This window comes from Ptychodera flava, chromosome 2 (assembly GCF_041260155.1).
Source record: "Ptychodera flava strain L36383 chromosome 2, AS_Pfla_20210202, whole genome shotgun sequence".
NCBI lineage: Eukaryota > Metazoa > Hemichordata > Enteropneusta > Ptychoderidae > Ptychodera > Ptychodera flava.
The window spans coordinates 33,372,249-33,395,136 of record NC_091929.1 but is presented as its reverse complement, the minus strand read 5'-3'; the positions used below and the strand labels follow the sequence as shown (position 1 = coordinate 33,395,136).

The 22,888-nt window shown below is 38.2% G+C and overlaps 2 protein-coding genes across 3 annotated transcripts; both read left to right on the top strand.

Moving 5' to 3' along the window:
* Nucleotides 1-6,899: 6,899 nt before the first annotated feature.
* On the top strand, nucleotides 6,900-14,269 carry LOC139119348 (gastrula zinc finger protein XlCGF57.1-like). 2 transcript variants are annotated; one of them, XM_070683127.1, is made up of 3 exons: nucleotides 6,900-7,182; nucleotides 8,613-8,735; nucleotides 9,155-14,269. In XM_070683127.1, exons 1-3 carry the CDS (start codon nucleotides 7,047-7,049, stop codon nucleotides 10,318-10,320), a joined length of 1,425 nt encoding a protein of 474 aa, XP_070539228.1. In that variant the 5' UTR covers nucleotides 6,900-7,046; the 3' UTR covers nucleotides 10,321-14,269. The 2 variants fall into 2 exon arrangements, with proteins under 2 accessions (XP_070539228.1, XP_070539236.1); XM_070683135.1 differs by lacking the exon at nucleotides 8,613-8,735 and having other exon boundaries at nucleotides 6,928-7,182.
* On the top strand, nucleotides 10,692-11,189 carry LOC139149881 (zinc finger protein 154-like). The gene has a single exon (XM_070721890.1). The coding sequence runs from the start codon at nucleotides 10,692-10,694 to the stop codon at nucleotides 11,187-11,189; it is 498 nt and encodes a 165-aa protein (XP_070577991.1).
* Nucleotides 14,270-22,888: the final 8,619 nt, after the last annotated feature.

Sequence of the window (22,888 nt, the reverse complement as noted above, 5' to 3'; positions counted from 1 at the left end):
CAACCGGAATACCGTCCAAGCCAGGAGATTTTCCAGCTGGGAAGGATCTGATAGCTTGCCACAACTCATTGATCGTAATTAAACCTTCACAGGTTTCCCGTTCAGATCTACCTAGACGACAAGCAAAATTATCGGGAAAGAAAGTATGGCAATTTTCATTGCTAAGTAAAATCGGGGATGATCGAATGAATAAAGTTTCCTGTAAAACAAAACTTCTTCACTCAAAATCTGTAATGGGTCTGACAGAATGGTACCATCGGATTGTACTAAAGTCATGACATTTTTCCTCGAATAATTCCTGTGAACAAGATTAAGAAAATATTTCGTCGGACGTTCGCCATCAGCCATCCACCTAGCTTTAGCACGAATAATGAGACCACCTGTTCTCTCTGCATACAGAGACTCAAGTTCTTCCTGTTTCAATGACAAACGGAGAGAAAGGTCACCTTGACAATGACTAGACCCAGAATCAATGATGGCATGTAATTCATTAATTTCTCTAATAAGACAATTCTCCTTTTCTGTTCTTTTGCGTTGCTTAAATGAACTAAACTTAATACAGTGGCCTCTAAAAGCACATTTAAAGGCATCCCAGACACTGTGAGGGTTTGCAGAGCCATTATTAGCAACAAAGAAGTTGGAAATAAAACGTTGTGAATGGATAATGAAATTTTGGTCTTTGAGGAGAGAATTATTGAAGTGCCAATACCCCTTTCCACGTGTGAAAACATTAGTTTCCAAACCAATACCAATGAGGTGATGATCTGAGCGATATCTTTCGCCGATGGTAACACCTGTTATTTTTGAGACAAAAGAAAATGGCACTAAAAAATAATCAATCCTACTGGCCGAATTGCCTCTCCTCCACGTGTATCGCCTTACAGAAGGGTTACGTAATCGCCAGATGTCATGCAAGTCCCACGAATGCATTAAATGTTTAATGCTCTCGAATGCATTCCGATGATAAACATTCTTTCCAGTACCTACTCTGTCAACCAAATCATCTTGAACGGTGTTAAAATCCCCGCAAATGATGATATCAGACACATCACCACAGAAATCGACAATTTGTGAATGGATATTCTCAAAGAAAAGGGGATTATCATCATTTGGGGCATATAAACAAACAAGAATGAACCGATGAGTATCAACAGTAATATCCATCATAATCCACCTACCCTCAGAATCTACACTTGTCTTGGACTCTTGGTTACTGTATACGAAAAATTATTTTTCAAAAAAATTGCAATCCCTCTCCGATTACTAGTACCATGACTGAAAAAAAATCCGCACCCATTCAGCTTTCCAGTAACTTTCATTACATACAGTGGAGTGAGTTTCTTGCAAACAATAGATGTTGTAAGATTTATCTCGCAACCAAGTAAAGATCTCTCTTCTTTTAACTGAATTTGCTAATCCATTGCAATTATATGAAGCAATTTCAACTTTGGAAGTAACAGCCATATATGTAAGTAGTGGGAAATAATAACTGAAATAAATAACTTACAAAATACACCAAATGTATACAATAGCTGAAAATGGGGATTGTCATGACATAAAAAAGAAAGGAAGAAAGCAAACAAAGGGGAAACATCAACACACAAGGAAAACAAAAAAAAAAAAAACAAAAAGAAACGAAAACAAAGACACAAGAAAAAACAAAACAAACAAAAAATGAGCAAACAAAAACCGAAACACGACCAAACTTCAGACGAGGCGCCAACAGATGGAGCACAACGGGGAAAAGCAAGTGTCTCCAACCTCGCGACTAACAAGATGAGAGAGACAGGGAAAAGCCCCCCCCCCCAAAAAAAAAAAAAAAAAAAACAACTGCAACTGTGACAAATTTAAATTCAGTGTATATCTGGACAAGTTGTTCACATATAAAAAAAATTAAACCACTGCATCTAAGCGTTTGCTCTCTTTACCGTCAATAATTAACAAAGCACAACAGTCTCGTGGTGGTACTCGTAACTTGACACGGTGGCCATCTTTCTTGGCCGTGTAATACGCAGGCAACAGTTTATTGCGTGCATTCTGTAGGGCAGGTGGTAAATGTTCATGAACGACAAAGTTGGTGTCCTTCAATAAATGTCCACGACTAAGCACATCATTCCTATCGCTGAGACTGACAACTTGAACCTTGTAATAACTGGAGGAGACGGGCGATTTTCAGAAGGCGTGCCAAGACGATGAACGGAACTCAATTGTACGGTTTCAGCCGTCGGGAGTTTTAACGAGTTCTTCAAAAGGTCCGAGTTTTGCGTTCTAAATTTCATCTTTCTCATAGTGGATACCACGTATAAGTATATCATATTTTCGACTATATCTATCTAATAACAGCTGAGCAGTTATCCGCTCACGACGCTCATTAGCTAGCATCTTACGCAGGGAATCAATCTCCGATGACTGGCACTCTTGGCAGCGTTCCACGTCAGCGACCTTTTCCACAGGTCCAGTAGGCATGTGATGATTTTTCGTATTCTTATCATAAAAAATAATTATGAATATTAATAAATTATTAATATGAATGTTACAGAATATTAAAACGTTTTTACACACAATGTCGTCTACTTTGTGTAAATGCTGTCTGGAAACTCCATTGTAGTGATAATTATGATTATTAATAAATTATGATTAATAAAGTCATATTTTACACATTGTAATGTGCTTATATGAACAACCGTCTGGAAACCCTTATATAGTTTCACAATCCATGCCAAAATATACAAGTGACACCATTGCCAAGGTTCAGTCTACGGCGAGAGTTACCAATGCCCAGGTTCAGTCTACGGCGAGAGTTACTACACAGTGTATATGTGTAGTAACTCTCGCCGTAGACTGAACCTGGGCATTGGTGTCACTTGTATATTTTGGCATGGATTGTGAAACTATATAAGGGTTTCCAGAGGGTTGTTCATATAAGCACATTACAATGTGTAAAATATGACTTTATTAATCATAATCATAATTTATTAATAATCATAATTATCACTACAATGGAGTTTCCAGACAGCATTTACACAAAGTAGACGACATTGTGTGTAAAAAAGTTTTAATATTCTGTAACATTCATATTAATAATTTATTAATATTTAATTATTTTTTATGATAAGAATACGAAAAATCATCACATGCCTACTGGACCTGTGCCTTTTCCTTCAAGTCTGTAAATTTTCCACCGTTGAGTTCAATTTAGCGACGACCGAGGAGATTTCTAGAGTTAATTCTTCTTCACTTGGTCTATTTTGAGTGACAAAGTTTCATTTTGCTTAGTAAGTATCGTTGCCAAAGCCTTCAGTTCTGGTGACGACAGTTGCGGGAAAATATCTTGATCATCATGTTGCGTAACACTCTCATTGCCAATACCCACGGTAGCAGCATAAGACGCCATGTCGAGACCACACGTGGAACTTGTCGAAGACTTCTGCCGTTGTCTTTTTTTACTCTTACGTACCATATGGCTAAAAAAAGTAGTTCACATGAACCACAATGATGTAATGCCAATAATTATTGCAGCCAAGGTAAATAAACTCTCAATTTTTGAAGAAATAGAAAAAAGCTTGCAGAGGTTGGAGAGCACACGTCTGTTCAGGCCGCCATGATATGCAAAAATCTCTAACGGTTAAATCTTCCTATACTGTGAAAAAAGTTTACACACTCAGTCAATCTGTGGCTCTGTGCTTGTCTGTCCGACTATCGATGTCTCTCTGGCGGCCTCATTGTGTCTATCTGTCTGTGTTTCAATCCCGACTCCTTCTGGTTCTTTTTATGCAATACTTGATATCTTGAATGTGTTTTCCATAATTTCAGGGTTGCAACCTAATTATGATAAATGCAAGGTGCTACGTATTGGGGTCACTTAAAAACACAGATTTTCATATCAATACCAAATGTCCCCTAATTTGGACGGATGGCGATGTTAATGTTCTTGGTATCCAGATTCCAAGAGATTTATCATATCTTGTTGATGCTAATTTTTATCCACGTTTTGAAAAGGCGAGGAAGTTACTGCAGCCATGGCAGGGTAGGGGGCTCACTCTTTACGGGAAAGTAACAGTTATTAAATCTTTGGTTAATTCACAGTTTACCTATTTGTTTATGTCTCTCCCTTCACCAATAGCGACTTCTTCAAGAAGTACAATACTTTAATGCCTGGTTTTTAGACTCTTGTGTAATAATAGTTTATTTTACAGTAAGTGGTATAAAATTTGCTTTTCGGTTTTGGTGGTCCTCCTTTTTATTATGTTAATTTAGATAAGACTGATTTGATCGCTTAAAGCCCATTAGTTCTGTTTTCTTACGAGAATTTTTTTCAGCGTGGCTGCAGTATAACTTCACCACTGTTGTTGACAAGGTAGATGTTTGCCAACAACTGATCTGTTATAATTCTAAAATACGTATTACAGACAAGCCAATAATGAGAGAAACGCTTTTTGAGAATGTTATAATTTTTATTAACGATCTTCTCGACGATAATTGTAAGTTTTTTAGTTATGAAAATGTCATCACAATGTATGGTAATATCTGTACTCGCTTTCAGTACAATCAATTATTGTCTGCAATACCAACAGATTGGAAGAATATTTTACAGGATTCACATTCATCAAAATTACAGGTCTGTAGGCCTAATTTTCGCAATCCTAAATGTTTGTCTGGTTTAAAAATTAACAGAGAGATTTACACTTTCTTTGTAAATATAGAAACACCTGAGGACCTCCCTCCACACATAGTTTGGTACTGGTACGATTTATTTGATGAGATAATATTTCTGAAAAAGTTGTTAGTGCTTCCATTCCAATTAACTAGTGATATTAAGCTATGGAATTTTCAATATAAGTTGATAATGAAGATTCTTCCCTCAAATCGATTACTTTTTAATTCACCGATATGTAATTTTTGCAAAGAGGTTGAAGAGGATTATTATCATTTATTTTGGGATTGTATTTATGTAAATCGTTTTTGGATTTCAGTAAAGGAGTGGTTTCAAATGGTTACACTAAATACCATAACGCTTAATGCAATCTACTGTATACTTGGTGACTCGTGTTCGAGTTCTAGTTTACTTATAAATCTCATCTTCCTTATGGGACGCTTTTATATTTTTAGATGTAAAAAATGCTAATTCACTACCAAATGTTCTTCAGTTTAAATTGTACGTGAATTCTGTTTACAAAACAGAAAAGTATGTAGCAATGTCAAAAGATAGGCAAAGGATACATGTTGAAAAGGGGGAGATTTTGTGAACTTTTTGATGGTTAGCTTTTCTTCTTTCTGTGTTATCTTTCTTTTTCCTCAGGTCTTTTCTGTTGTCTTTATGTTTGTTTTTTCAATAAAAAAAACTAAAAAAACTTTTTCTACTCTCTAAAGGGTAATGAGATGTCATCTCAGTCTATACATGTGAAGACTGTTAACGAGTGAATTCTGTTCAAACGTTATCAATAACAATGCATTCTACATGTACAAAGTCACTTTGTAAAGAAACTATGTATGCTTTCAACCTATTTTTGGGATAGAACAAGAGATTACGGTTGATATATAATAAATGACTCTTAGTACAGGGTGTAGGAGACGATATCGTCAAACTCTTCTCCCACATCGCAGTAGTTCAAAGTGGCGCACACAAGACTGGAAACTTAGTTAGGGAGCTTTCATCTACTTTAGGACGGACCGGAATTTGGACAGGCTCACATTCAGAAAACCTGCCAGGGAGTCAAATTTGTAAATGTATTTTTAAAGGGAACACAAATGCTCAATATCCACGTTCACCGGGACAGGAACACGTTGAATGAAATAAGAGCTGCCAATAAAATGTAAACATTTAATACGGCTTGGAAATTTATTACAAAAATATTACTTGAAGTTGTTAGTATTCTTTGTCTCAAAAATATGTGCATCAATGGAATACTTATATATGATAAAGTTTAGTGGGAAATGGGATTAAAGATTAAAAATATTCTGTGAAAGGTCATACAAATGAGATATTATTGATATTGACTGTGACCCGCCTGTGAAAGGTCACTGTCTTTTGTGCATGACCGTTTTCAGAGAATCGCTTATTTTATTGCAAACACTTTTGAAAGTCCCTACATAAAATCAGGCCAACAGTGAGGATGTCAGAGAAGCAGTGTCTCTGGTAAAGCGCCCCCAACGGATGGTATACGTCGTGTTTGAAGCGACAGGATATAGCAATAATGGACAATGTGATATCAACACAGTATATCAATGCTTTAAGATAAGCAATAACTTTTCAAGTCAATTAGGATCTAACCTGGAGTTCACAGGACAGCTTATATCAACCTTTACTTTTCACCGCACCTAAATTATCTCCAACATAATAAATCATAATCTAATATCTCATGGTAGAGAGCTGGGCCACATGTCCCACTCTTGCGTTTGATTTAAGGGGGCTTTGTTAAAATATGCGTGGTTTCTTGCAATCACTCATACTGGCTATAACACTGCTAATGCTATACACAAAGTAATTCTACGTATTTGTTGACAATTTAATTATTAAGACATATCTTCTACACAGATATTTTCTACCCGTTAAAGGCAATACTGTACAAAGTATTCACTTCCACCATTCATAACATATAAACAACTGAATTGCATGCAGTAGGCCTACAGACTAGTACTGACTACGGCACAGATTTTTACAGGCCGAAAAATACTTGATTTTACAGCGTATAATGCAAATATGAAAATCTTTTAGATGTATGATGATGTTTTTGTATAAAATTATGTTGAAATTCAACAAGCCTGAGTAAGATTATGCGGAGTTCTCGTACAATTTGATTAAATAGACCCGAGCGGTATAATTCAGTAATTGTCTCTGTGCAAAGCGGCCGCAACGGATGTTTCAATGTTCAGTTGAGGGGTCAAAGGTCATATTATATAAACAAAGCTTGGTGAATTCGCACCCAACACGGTGCAGCTGGAGCCGCTGTTTTTCTCGAATGACAGTGCCTTTTACGGAATCAGAGTTTTGAATTTTACATCCTTCTAAAATATTTGTTCAGCGACATAATATTCGTACTCTAAAGATGAAATCGGCGGAAATAATGAACAAGGACTGTCCTCTTTCGGATTTGGAGCCCTGTGAGAGAACGAACTGCAATGGCGGCGGTGGAACTGGAAGTGCATTCAATAACAACTGTGGCGTACCACAAGCCTGTCAAGGTAGGCCTATGATCCATGTGAAGAGGAGGTGAAACACCCGTATATACGGTGTAGTGCACAGGTTGTGGTCTGCACACGGTGGGCGGCCCCTGTGACCCAGTAAAAGGTATTTTTTTCAGGGTCAAAAGGTTTTGTTCGCTGCATGTGTACCTCCGAACACGACAAGTAAGATGGACGGGTTTTATACCGATGGACGTGCCGTATATAGACACATGCGGATCTGTAATATTACAGCACGGCAGCCAGTGTAAACTAACCCCCGACTGTAGTCACCTCGGGCGATACGGGGCAAATGGGGGGAGGGGAGCCGGGTAGACCGTGTCTGCCATGAAAATTAGCCCTGCGTACAGGTCTGTGTGTTCCCGGCGTTATACGGCCTCCACGCCGGGAACACACAGACCTGTACGCAGGGCTACCATGAAAATATGCCCGAGGGTTGGGCAATGTCCTCATATTGATCCCCCTTGTCACTGTCATGGACAAGCGCAGCATTTTAATGTCTGGGCCATTTTGGCAGGGAAATGATGGGGATTTACTTGGTTAAGTGGGGATTTTCCAGATTGTCTTGCCCCAGGAGGTGGTGCATTTTACAAATTTCTTAAGACTAATTTCCACATCCCCACTATGCCCCGAGTTGGGGGTGGGGGTCTACATTGATTAACCCTGCCCAAGGTCACTCTGGAGGGACTGTGCCCTGCCACTCCCTGATTGTTTATATGGATTCAAAAAACAAACAAACAAACAAACAAACAAACAGTCAGGGAGTGGCACTGGCTCTGCACGCTGAAGGCCAAAAGATGACAGAGAGACCCTAGACTAGGCTGTGTAATTCTGTTTGGGACTCTAACCACGAGAGGCCATACTTTAGCCATAGGTTTTGCCTGGGTATTTTGGGCGGATGGTGATACATCACTTCAGCTATTGAGGCTACAGCTCCGGCACACAGAGCTATACATTGTCACAGATATCTGCACAAGTAAAGAATGGTAGACACACCACCTAAAATGGATCGGCTGAGTGGACTTCATAAGTTTATACTAGCAATATTCAAACATAACTGTTTTGTGTCCACTAATCTCCAGTCTTGCACTTACGTGATACAGTGAAAGCAAGAAGACGTCACTGTGACTTTCGGAGTTTTATTAAATGTATAGTGCAGTATTTTCGCATCGGCTAGTAGAACTATGTTAAAAAGTTTTAATGTTTACAGGGAAGTGATGAAAGAGGGTTTGCCCAAGGTGCGTTGATATTGTGAACATTGACTTTACTGAAAATTCCAACAGTTTTCTTTTAAACTAAGTTGTGCTGGAGATGAGACTTTATTTATTATTTATTTGTTTTGTTTCAGTTGAGGAATATCATAGATTGGATGTTAATGTTACTCCATGGCTTCTTAACTCTAACATAGAAACATTTTGTATTTCTTTCAGAGTGTTGTGCAATTTTCAAGTCTCTAAAACATTTCGACAATGTGCATGAGCTAGTGAAACCATTAGAGACACTGACTGAAAAGCTGTGTCAACGTTATCAAGACAATACATTATCAATGGAAGGTAAAGTTTTGCTTTACAGTGATGATGTTGAGTTTTGTTTGGTATGGTGTGTATGTCATTGTGTGTGTGTGTGTGTGTGTGTGTGTGTGTGTGTGTGTGTGTGTGTATGACTTATGTGTGTACTTTGTTCATAGTCTGTGCCTTGCTGTGCTGTGCTGCCTTTACGTTGTGTTCAGTAACTTTGTATGTGACCATTAACATGTAATTTTTGGATAAAGATTGCTATGATGGCTAACCAGCTGTGCTCTTAACTAGTCCAATAAAATCCATGAAAATGTCTCCGTTTTGTAAAATATTACATGAAGTCATTAGTAACACCAAAAGCCTACGTCTCTCTCTGTCCCAAGACTTCTTTATGGAGCCTTGTCCTCACTACCATACTCTACTGAACTGTTCTACATTAATCTTTCTACTTACAGATGCATCAATAATTGTACAGAGCATTATGCAAAACTGCTGTATAACATGGGAATATGGTATGTCCAACCAAGAGAACAGCATCAAAGACCTGAATCCATGGTATGAGGGCAATCATATTGAACACCAATCTACATTACACAAAGATCCCTTCCGTTTGATGGAGTGCCATTCTCATAATGGGGACAGCTATGATGGTGAAGTCAGCACTGACTGTGGTAAAAATTATGTGAAAAACAGCAATGATGGAGCACATAACTTGAACTCAAGGGCACAAGAAATTGAATGTGGAGAAAGTGTTGAGACCTTCAGAGACAACATGTATCTCAAGAGGCTTGCAGTAATCAATTCTGATCTCCCGCCATTCAAACACAGTGAGTGCAGTGAAACATTAATTCAGAATGACAATCGTCAGACACATGTTTTGACCAACTCAAATATCAGACGATATAAATGCAAGGAGTGTGATAAAACGTTTACAAAGAAGGGCAATCTTAAAAGTCATATGCAGAGCCATTCAGAGATCATATCCAATAAATGCAGAGAGTGTGGAAAATCATTCCAAAGGAAGGCCCATGTACTCAACCATATGTTGATCCATTCTGGTGTCAGACCACACGAATGTGCAGAATGTGGTAAAACATTCACACAGAAGGGCAGTCTGAACAGCCATATGTTGACCCATACCGGTACCAGACCGCATGAATGTACAAAGTGTGGTCAAAAATTCATACGAAAGGACACTCTTCAAAGTCATATGTTAATCCATTCTGGTGTCAGACCACATGAATGTTCAGAGTGTGGTAAGACATTTGCACGGAAGAGCAATCTTAACAGCCATATGTTGACCCATACCGGTACCAGACCATATAAATGTTCAGAGTGTGGTAAGACATTTGCACGGAAGAGCAATCTTAACAGCCATATGTTGACCCATACCGGTACCAGACAGTATGCATGTACAAAGTGTGGTCAAAAATTCACACAAAAGGGCAGTCTTACAAGTCATATGTTAATCCATTCTGGCGTCAGACCACATGAATGTGCAGAGTGTGGTAAGTCATTCACAGAGAGGGGCACCCTTAAAAGCCATATGTTGACTCATACTGGTATCAGACAACATGAATGTACAAAGTGTGGTCAAAAGTTCGCACATAGGGAAGTCTAAAAAGTCATATGTTAATCCATTCTGGTGTCAGACCACATGAATGTACAGAGTGTGGTAAGACATTTACAAAGAAGCAGAGTCTTAAAAACCATATGTTAATCCATTCTGGTGTCAGACCACATGAATGTGCAGAGTGTGGTAAGTCATTCACAGAGAGGGCACCCTTAAAAGCCATATGTTGACTCATACTGGTATCAGACAGCATGAATGTACAAAGTGTGGTCAAATGTTCAAACTAAGGTGCACTCTTAAAAAACATATGTTAATCCATTCTGGTGCCAGACCACATGAATGTATAGAGTGTGGCAAAATGTTCATACTGAAGGAACATCTTAAAATCCATATGTTGACTCATACTGGTATCAGACAGCATGAATGTACAAAGTGTGGTCAAACATTCAAACAAAGGAGCACTCTTACAACATATGTTGATCCACTCTGGTGTCAGACCACATGAATGTACACAGTGTGGTAAAACATTCACACTGAAGTACGGACTTAGAAAGCATATGTTGATCCATTCTGGTGTCAGACAACATGAATGTACAGAGTGTGGTAAAACATTCACATGGAAGGGCAGTCTTAAAAGGCACTTGCTGACTCATTCAGAGATCAAACCTCATAAATGCGGAGAGTGTGGTAAAACATTTAAAAGGAAGGACCAGGTACTCAACCATATGTTAATCCACTCTGGTGTCAGACCACACGAATGTAAAGAGTGTGGTAAAACATTTACACACAAGAGCAGTCTTAAAAAGCATATGTTGATCCATTCTGGTGTCAGACCACATGAATGTAAAGAGTGTGGTAAAACATTCACACAGAAGGGCCATCTTAAAAACCATATGTTGATCCATTCTTGTGTCTGACAGCATGAATGTGAAGAGTGTGGTCAAACATTCATAAAGAAGGGCAGTCTTAGAAGGCGCATGCGGACCAATTAAAAGATCAGAACCCGGAAATGCAGAGACTTGAGGTAAAACATTTAAAAGGAAGGAAAAAGGTATTCAACCATACATTAATCCATTCTTGTGTCACTGACTGTCAGACCATATGAATGTACAGAGTTTGGTAAAACTTTCACACAGAATCACTGACCTATAATGCGTATGTTGACCCGTACTGGTACCAGCCAGTGTAAATGTATAGAGTGTGGTCACAAACATTCATATGCTGATCCATTCAGAGATCAGACCACATCAATGCAGAGAGTGTGGTAAAACATTTAAAGGAAGGACCATGTACTCAACCATATGTTGATCCATTCTGGTGTCAGACCACAAGAATGTAGAGAATGTGGTCAAACATTCACAGACAAGGGCAATCTTAAAAGTCATATCAATGCAGAGTGTGTGGTAAAACATTTAAAAGGAAGGACGAGGTACTCAACCATATGTTGACATTGGGCCTTAGTTAATGACCAATACCTATCTGACTTACAGTTTGATATATGGCGGGTGCCACATGTGGGGCAGGATGCGCTTACTATTTTCGAAACACCTGACATCCCTTCTTGGTCTTTTGGCCAGAGGTCCATATATCTTTCTTTCATGAATTTGACTTTGTTTGTACCGTCTATTTACTGTCTGTTCTGTGCTGTTTTGTGTCTATGTTTACAACTATTGTCTTACAAATTTTGACCTAGTGTTATTGGATTATGGATTGGTATGATTGCGATTATTTTGATCCTCTCTGTTGTCAGACATGTACAGAGTGTGGTAAAACATTCAAACACAAGGGCCATCTTAAAAGCCATATGCTAACCCATTCAGATGTCAGACAACATGAGTGTAAAAGAGTGTGGTCACATACTTTTATTTTTATAAGGCATGTGTTAACCCACTCAAAGATCAAATGAACACAGCGGTTCAAATATCTTACTGTATAAACACAAACAGCATGGTGAATATTTACCTAAAAAGATTCTTTAAAAAGATTCAGATCATACCATTGCAAAAGTGTCATACAACATTCAAACATGAGGGCGGTCTTAAGATACATATGTTGACCATTCAAATGTAAGACCTCATGAATGCAAAGAATGGTGTACATGTAAGACATGCATACTGACACTTCTAAAAATGTCAATGTATTAAAGCAGGTAAAAACAAAAATTATCAGAGAACAATCTTAGGGCAAGTTAATCAATAGCATAACATATCAGGCCTTACGAATGCAAAGGGTGTGTGACTGAGGAGAGATAAGTTGCCTTAAAGGGGAAGTTCACCAAGGATGATTTTTATCACAACTGGAAGTTGTGATATAGAGGTGGTTTCAACCGGTGTTTGATGTCGTCCATTTCCGTAAACGACAAAAAGTCAAAAACTGCTGAACAGACTGCACTGATATTGATACCGATACATAGACTGGTTCCAAGGTTCCAATTCGGAAAAATGGAGCCAAACGGAGCGCCGGTTAGATAGTTTTGGGAAATTTCTAACCCCCCTTTTTATCTAATTGATTTTAGGGGTCTTTCATATATGTAGTTTTGGAATGTACACCAATCCTGCATTGTGGACTGTTTTATGATTTGTTGAACAGAAATGAGGTTTTGATGAATGTTAGAAATATGCAGGATGGCTGATTCGAAGTATAAGAGATTTCTATGGTCTTTTGGGCATCAAAAGCATTAAAAAAAACATATTTCATAGTTTAGATTCTCACTTTTGAGATGACCCTAGGCATTTGTTAAGTAAACATCCTTGAGTCAATATACAGACTTTGACATTCCAGAGATTAAGTATCCACAACCTCACATGTTACAGTCTTTCACTACAATGGTATGGCCCAAACCAATTGTTATCAATGGAGAGTGTGGACCTGTCTACAGGAAATTGGGGTGAACAGGTTAGACAATGACGTTACAAGTTGTAGGTTAGTTATCAAGGTAGCACCAGCATAGAGTCCTGGGCATCTGTCCATGTGTTCTCACAGCAAATTACAGGGAAAAAAATTATTTGAGAAGTTTCTCTCCTTTTAAATAGAAGTATATTACAATTTAAACCTGTCATGGATAGATTGCTCTCAAATGATCTGAAACACAGTTATTGCCCATTAGCAACAAATCCATAGCAAGATTTATGTAAAGTTCATGAACTTACACGAGGTATTTGACAAAAGATGACCATGACTTTGCTACTTTTCAACATTTATTTCAATCAGATTTCCCCAGCCTAGTGTATAATTTTGTAATCTTAATTACTGTCAACTTAGCTTTACTAACTTATTCATACCTCATTATTCTTACACTACTGTTATACCTTATAACCACAAAATTTCAAGAGATGCATATATGATTGTCACTTAACAAACAAATACAAATATGTCTTCTGCTTTTTCTCCATATACATATACATGTCTCTTTTCTCATAAAAATGAGCTTAAAATCGCAATGTGAAAAATAGTCTTTCAGCTATATGTTGCTCATTGACTTCGTGGTCTGTCTAATTCACAGTGAGTGTGGTTGTTGATAAATGCCGATAATACTAGGCGGTCATTATGTCCAAGCGCCATTGGCGGTATTTTTTAACATAATGACCATAGGTCATTATCACATCTGAAAGTTGTGATATAGGGTTAGCTTCAACTGGTGGTGGACAGTGTCCATTTTCCGTAAACGACAAAAAGTCAAAAACCGCTGAACATACTGCATTGATATTTGGTAGAGATATTCAGACTAATTCCAAGGTTATGATTCAGAAAAATGGAGCCAAACAGAGCAGCAGTTAGATAGTTTTGGGAAATTTCTAACCCCCCTTTAACTAATTGATTTTAGGGGTCTTTCATAAATGTAGTTTTGGAATGTACACCAATCCTGCATTGTGGACTATTTAATGAATTGTGGAACAGAAATGAGATTTTGATGAATGTTACAAATATGCAGGATGGCTGATTCAAAGTATCAGAGATTTTCATGCGCTTTTGGTAATAAAATTGATAAAAAACAACATATTTAATGTTTTAGATTTCTCACATTTGTTATGACCCTTAACATTACAGATTGATGACATAACTAGCTGCTAGACCTGTTTACTGGCACATTGATTTAAAGACAAAGATCGTTTTATTTTGTAATAAGGACGTGTGATTTCGTAAACATAGTCTATTAGCCTGGAAATGTGATTTTTGCGAATATTGTTTACCCCACTGACAAACAGTGTGGTTTGAAAATGGCTGGAATTCGCTACTTCGGGACTTTGTTTCTGTGTGCATTTACTGACAAACTCCAAACCCGAAGCACCTACCCATTCAGTATTTCATGTACAGGTGTACCCAGAGATAGAGTAGTTTCACAATGTGCCAGTTGTGATCAAGTGCCATTGGCGCTATTTTTACATATGTGCTAGCTTTGTGGTAACTTACCCTGAAATAGCTATTTTTGCCATTTATAAACTCCCGCGATTTTTTACAAAAACCGATAAAAATAGTACAGGAAGTTGCCCATGTAATTTGCATCATGGGAAAAAAGCTCCAGGCTTGGAGCTTGCATCATGTGATATGGAAGTGACCATCTTTAGACAGGTATGGCCCCGCATTGTCCACTCACAGCAACTCAGCAGTAAACAGCAACACAAAATCTGACAGTGTACAGTTTATTATAAGTGATTCATCGTTTATGCAAGGATACTCAGTATTAACAAAAGTTATGTAAATACGCACAGCCTGGTTTGAGTGTGGGTGAGTGGACAATGCCATACCCATGGGAAGATGGTCCCTTCCATATCACATGATGCCAGCTCCAAGCCTGGAGCTTTTTTCCCCCCCATGATTCAAATTACATGGGCAACTTCCTGTACTTTATTTAGCGGTTTTTGTAAAAATTCGTGCAAGTTATAATTGGTGAAAACAACTTCTCTGGGGTAAGTGACTACAAAGCTAGCACATATGTAAACATTATCCTTGGTGAACTTCCCCTTTAAGATACTCATGTTCATCTTGTTAAATATTAGGCTTTGCTTAAAAGAGTGTGGTGAAATAATCCCAACAATAAAACATTTTGATATTCGTAGATGTACGCATTTGAATATCTGACCTCATAAAAAACAAATAGTACACATGAACTTAGGCATTCAATGTCTAGATTATTCCCAATGTGTTCCTTACTGTATCTTAAGAATATTGTTATCTTTATGAGGGATGTGTCAACATGGTGGTTACACTCATAAAAACAATGTAAGACTTCTTTTTGATATATAAATACTTTCATAAGTTTTTTATAGAATATGGCTGACAATTAATACCTAGCTTCATCTTGGTGAAATAAAACCAAAGTTTTATAATAAACTGGCTTCGCGGTATTCTTTTACAACACTGCAATGAAGGATATTTTTGTATGCTGGTGTCAATATTGCCAATGAAATCAGAGTAGCCAAGCAAAAAGATGATAATTTGGGGGAAACGACGAACATTGAAGAATGGATATTGTTATGTCAAAAGTATGGAAGACCGGTCACGACATGCGACATGCGAGTTTTTTAAACTGCGATCTGCGGTTAGGGTTAGTGTTAGTGTTAGGGGTAGGGGTAGGGTTGGGGGTTAGGGTTAGGGTAGGGTTAGGGTTAGGGTTACGGTTAGGTCGCAGATCACAGTTTAAAGACGCAGGTAACCCTACCCCTAACCCTAACCACTAACCCTAACAGCAAATCGTATGTCGCATGTCGTGACCGGTCTTCCATACAAAAGATATTTAGGGGTTATTACACAAAGTTTGGGCGATACCGCGTCATATTCGATTGATGTGTCCGTATTTTGACGAGTTGCGCAGCATTTGTTTTACATCCACTGTCATTTTACACTAAAATAAATCTTCTCCTGCGAAAAAAAATTGCACAAGTGGAAAAAATTGATGCCTGAATGAAGGGGAAAATGCTTCATATCCATGTTCTCTACTACCCCCTGCAGAAATTAAATGGTTCTCCCCTAATTTGGTCAACAACTGTTACAATAAGGCTTCACAAACAAGCACCTCGAGGGGACAACCCAAAAATAAATTTTCCACTTAACCTTCGAACTGTAGGGTTCATATACGGAAAATTCTGTTGACTGACCTGCTAAAACCCCGCAACTTGAAAGTAGTTTTCCTTGAAAAATCTTGGCACAACTTTGCGAAATATCTCATTTTACTTGATATCACACAAATGTGTGGGTTTTGTTTGGTATACCAACGGGTTCCTTGGGGGAATATCCCCTCTCGAAATCTATTTAGGCAGCCATATTAATTTAATCAATACGCATTTTCCCGCAATATTTGAATGATTTTGGTGGTCCAATCCGCTGTTTTGTACCACCCTGGTTGTAGCCTTCTCTTATGAAACAGATAACCAATACCTGTTCTCAACTGCCATCAATTTGACGCCTGGTGATAGTAGAACAGATTGCTCTCTCTCTCTCCCTCTCTCTCTTTCTCTCCCTCTATCTCTCTCTAAGACAGACAAACAGGCACACACACACACACATACACATACTAAGACATTGCATCGCCGTTAGCTGTGGAAGCGCAGCTATCTGTTGGCGGGGTAGCGGGGATCGCTATGCGGGTCAAAGGTCAACCCCGCCACGCCACAAGGGAATGTCTCACAATAATGGTTTCCCAGTCAAAGTTGCATTAGACCTTTTTGATTGTTTGATCGTACCCATTATGACTTATGGATGTGAAATTTGGGGAAACGAAATCAATGATAAGAAGAATTTATGAATGATGTAAGTATTTCCTTTTACAGGTATTTACTTGGTGTTTCTAAACAAGCTCCACGAGCTGGTATTGTTGGTGAATTGGGTAGATACCCCATTCAGTTCACTGTTATACTACATATGATAAAATATTGGCATAGATTGGTTTATCAGATGATATTCTACTACGTGCTGCATATACAACTGCTAAGCACCACTCCCATTGGTTTGAGTATATTCAGTATATTCTGGATAATTATAGTGGAAGATCTATCTGGTCAAATATCTGTAACATTAATTTCACTGTTAAACAGTTCACAGAAAAATGAAAGAAAGATATCGTGTCTCATGGATTAATGATTTACATAATGATGTAAGGACTCAGAGTTTGGACAAAAATAAACTAAGAACGTACAGAAAATTTAAAACTTTATTTACTTTTGAGGAATACTTGATGGATATTACAAATATTAACTGCAGGAAATTGATTACCAAGTTTCGTATTTCTGATCATAATTTACAAATTGAGATTGGCAGAAGGTCAGTCCCAAGAATCCCGTTAAATGAGAGATTTTGTACTTTTTGTAAGTCTTCTGTAGAAGATGAGTTTCATTATATTATTAAGTGTGACAAATATGTTCATAATAGGAATACTCTTTTCACTAGTATGAAATCACATTTTGAGAACTTTGAATATTTAAGTGACAGAGAGAAATTCCTGAACATCATGAATTTTGAGGACAAGAAGCCTCTTTTAAGGTATATTTCTTACACTACAGATTCATCCCCAGCAGCAGGCTTACCTGAACATGTGTGTAATGTATGATTGTTTGCTCTACCGCACTTACCGAAGTGTGTTGTTGTGCAATAAAGTATTATTATTATTATTATAAGTAGTATCTCACATCAAACAAAATCCATGAAAAATGGCCGACTTTGTCCCAATGAATTTGACCGTCAAGGCTTACTTGTCAACACAAAGACTAAGAAAATGCTGGACTGTTTGTAGAGTTAAAAGACATATTTTGGACGTTTTTGGCTATATGTTATCCTAAAATGGTTGCACGAAAAAAGTGGCCCTCCCCAAATGTTTGCACAAATTGTAAAAGCCCTCATCCCATCCGGACACATGCATGAAAAATAGTGACCCTGCCCCTCATTGCACAGCCACCTCGCACTCTATTAATTCTGTCCAGACCCTTACGTATTTGCAGAGGTGTCTGAACGCGATGGCAACAGTGTAACATATCAATAGTTGTTGGGGTATTTTTGGATGTAGTTGTCATAAAATAAAACGGAATGTTTGCTAAATGACAGAAGCTAATTCACCGTGTTAATGAAGCGAACGAAATTAATCATTGAATTGACGGATATCTCATGGGGTTTTATAAACTATTGATATGCTGACGTGACGAATTTCTGGAGAGTAATTCTACAGTTCGGATGATATAAATACACGGAAGTGAAGCTATACTTGCGCAGAACCTAACAATTCATCGAAATACTGTCACGAACGAAGCTCTAAAGTCTATATTCTAGTCCACAACTTTGTTCAGAAAGATGGCGTTTTGCATGGTTGCAAGATACCAAATTCTGGCTTTTCTATTCGGTCTGTTTTTTCTCACGACGTACTGCTTCGCTGAGGAAGACACGGAGCTAGGTAAGCGTGCATGCATGCAATGACTGGTTAAACACAAACATTTCATATCCAGGACTCTTTATTTCATGCTATACTGTATCCTATTTGTCGTTGAGTATTTTTTCTGGGATGTGTTATTTAATTATGTAGAAGAAGGGCTGACATTCCACGACAGATGCTATTTGACTAAAGTTTCTGAGAAATCATTCTTTTTTTTTGAGTAGTTTGTAAACTTTTTGGATATGGCTTTACCACGTGTGGATGGTGAATATCCAGACAAACTGGTGTTTGATCTGTATCTGCAGTAGTCAGATATACGATGGTTTTTAGCGAATACTAGGATCACATAGTCATACTCATATGTGAGCAAGTAGTTTGGTCGAGTTAACGGGTGCATAGTATTAGCGTCACGCTGAACAATTTCATCAGAAGGAAAGGTCCTGTCAGTTTTATAACCAGTCATCATCGTCGATCGGAGTGGTTGAACATGTTTTCACCTAGAATTAGTCATTTCCATCATGTGAATTTGTTATAAAATATTTGTAAGTAACCTGTAATGCTATCGCAAGGAGTTTTTGTTTGATTTGTGTATTACCCACACATATGCCGTTCTGCCAACATGTCATGTAGTATACGCCTCGAAAGTGAAAGACTTAAACTTTTGCTCAAACTTTCCTCAATGAAACTTTCCACCATTCTCTTACCAAATCAACGATAAAATCGGGGATTTTGAACTAGCGAAACAATTTACCCAAAATTTTGCGATATTGGAAATTCAATTGGCCGCCATTCCTGTGTTAACTCTATAGGGAAAAATTAAATTTCAGATTTTCCAGAAACTAAGATGGTGAAAGTTTTTCTTTCTCCAAGAGCTTCAAAATGAGCCCCCTTAAGTAGTAGATCAGAACAGAATTGTAGAAATTTTGAGACTCCGACTATCTGGCCTATTACGTGAATTTGACTATCGACAATGGGGCTATGATCACATAAATTGTTATTTACTTTTCTCGTTCTTGTATCTTCATTAATTTTGACAAATTCAAACTGTACTTCTTAGTTTAATGTTTTTTCTTTCGACTCTCAAGATTATGGCCTTAATTCCCAAGCAAGAATAATAAATTGTTACATGCATGGTAGCTTACTGCATCATTTGTGAGCAATCCAAATGTAACGCAATAACACGTTCCGTGTGTTGCGTTCATTTAATCGTGTGTTATGGTATGTTATGGTCATAGCTACAAAGACAGTGTGTGTGTGTGTGGTGTGTGGAGAGAGAGAGAGAGAGAGAGAGAGAGAGAGAGAGAGAGAGAGAGAGAGAGAGAGAGAGAGATTTTTGATATGGGACAGGGTGAAACAGTTTATATCCTTTGCAATGATCTTCAGATTGAAATTCTATCTCTTCAGTGGATTAAATACATCCTGTGTTTATCGGCTTAGGATATTGTCCATCGGGGAAACACACATTTTTGGGTGAATGGATTGGTTTTATTTCGCCGGTCGAATTGACTTTAAAGGGTTATGCTGTCACGGAATATGTGTGTGTGTCATTTATTTAGGAACAGGTTAATTTGCGCCAGCCAAAAGATCTCTGCTGCTGCACAATACGTCGGCTCAACGATCACAAAAGTCGTCTACCTGATCTAATCAGCAACTCATGGCGATTGGAAGACTGTTTCTATGCTATTATGAAATGTGCTCTGCATGATTTCGGAGCGTGTCTGCTTCACAAGACCAGGCTCTGAACTCCTGCAGCCTTATTTTTTTAGCATAAGTGTATAAATCATGAACCGAGGCTGGCAGGTTTACCGAGTAGACTGGCCGCAACGTTGCAATAATTTGCCCTGAAGTATGAGTCAATATATCAAGGCGTGATCACCACCTTTTAATGTAGATAGAGCCTCATCAAAATGCGTGTGTCTTTACAAAGGGAAGTCAACCGGCCGATTCCGAATTTTTTTGTTTTTAAACGTTTAATGATAAATAATATGCCATTCTAAGATTAAGCTGAACGCTATTAAAATTTTGGAGGGAAGAGAAAGCTCTTCGAGATTGCCCTGACTATGCAATGTGATACTCCAACCTTCCTCTCTCCCCATTTCCCAGCAGGAAAACCTCCCCGCTTTCACTCCCTCTCTGCTTTATCACCGTACAAACTCTTCCCTCCCCCAATATTGGACAGTCCCACAAACAAGTGAATCGTAATCCCACTCCCCTGCCTTCCTGGCTGTACTACTACATATGGCAATATATACCCCCCCAATCCATCCATCCCAAGCTTTGTTGGCTAAGGGGTGGACCATTTGATATCGTGGGGGAAAGGAAGATTTTCGGGAAAAAGATTCCAAGCAAATGTCAATGAAAGGGAACTCAGCCACAGAAGGCTTGACGAAACAAAGGTGGGGGAGTGGGAAAACAATGGATCAGGTAAAAAAAATGATGCTACCTCATCAATCTTCAAGGACTCCCCCTCCGCGATATTAAATGGTCAACCCTTTACCCCTTCTAATGCAAAGGTGACGTTTTGGCAACATTGCGAGGAATGGATTTTACTAACAAGTAATTAGTTGATGGGAGAGCCTATCGCAAAATCAATGTGAAATCTCAACAAAGCGATGTGAATATGTCTCCGGTATTTGTGGGCTTCTCGAGTCAGACTAACTTTCAATTGTCACAAAAACAAGATGGGGAAATTTTCGTTGAGAGTTTGAAAATGACAGCATCAAGCTCCGTTTCAACAGAGCATAGATGTCAAATTTAAAAAGATTTGATTTCCTTAACACAGAAAATTATGTGTTCTGTGTCATGTGCTGTTGGGGGTTTGTAGTTTGGGAGAGTATAGGAGATTAAAAACTTTTTACGGGCTTTGAGACAGCTACCTCTAGCGTCAGTGATGTGCCCGGCCTTGGATTTCCACCCACTATATATTGAACAGCGGTCTCCAACTTAGCCATCTTCATATATGGAAAACTGGAATGTTGACTGATCTGTTGAAATATTTTAGGTAGTTACTCTTTGATGATATTTAGGGTGTCCTTAAAGGTGAACATTGCCCTGCTCCCTATCGACATGGACTACACCTCATTTATTCATTGCATCGTATGGTATGTAGTAAATGGAAAGATGCAAACAGCTGGTTTTATCCAAGAAAATTCATCTAAGAATTATAAAGATCTTAAAAACCCGGACATTCTAAGAAACTACTGCTTGCAACTACTAGTAACCTAGGGAGTCGATCCCTGTTTTGAATACAGCACAAAGCTGTAGGCCCGTAAGAAAACATCTTCGGCCAATGAAAACAAGATATTTTTCTGTTCCTCAACATTTGGCAAAAATTATTTAGTTTTTTTTCCTCATAACAATTGTGTATCAGATGCTGCAACCCCCTCCCTCCCTTTCTTCTCAGTATATCATGTGTATGGAGGCAAGGCAACTCACCAGTCTTATCATTTTACTTTTATGACATTGTGCATCATTCAGGTTGTTGGCTGTTTGAGAACACTGTCGTGGGGATTTGTCCAAGGGGGAAAATATGACTGGCTTGTCTCAAATTGATGCAGGTGGATCACAAAAGATATAAATCTAATTTCATTGGTAATCTTCACTCAGGCAAGTCTAGCAAATTTCATCTCATGCGCAGTGCACATGCAAACTTTTGTCGGACACGAGGGACAAAGTCACTATCTTTTGGTCGTTTTTGCTTCAAATGAGTTCATGTTGTTTTTGCTCACTGAAACATGCTAAATTGTCAGTAGTCACATCTCTACTCCCTCCCTGCTTGTAGATATAAGGATCCATCCCCCAATGATACAATTATGATATACACCAGTAATGATGTCATTTGCATATTCATATAGCATGTGTGTACGCAAGGTGTTAGTAGAGCTCTGATAATTGATACAGGGAAAATCATCCATGCTGGACAGTTGTATACATGTTATGTTTACCTTTTTGTGCAGCACAGACACATTGTGTAGATAACACAGTACAAAGAATCAAGTCTTTTGACAACACTCCCGGTAGACAAAATTAAATACAATGTATGCAGTGACAGACACCAATCATTATGCGACTCACAGACAAACAGTCAGTGTAATGAATGGCTGTAGTCACTCAGACGTTTGTGACAGACTGATTTGTAACTTTTTATCTACAATGTTATCTGCATAGCTTGTGTGTGCTACACAAAAAAGTAAACGTACAGTGGTTTGCTGTGAAGCATTGGCATTACACGAAGTAGACATATTGTCTAAATTGAAGTGT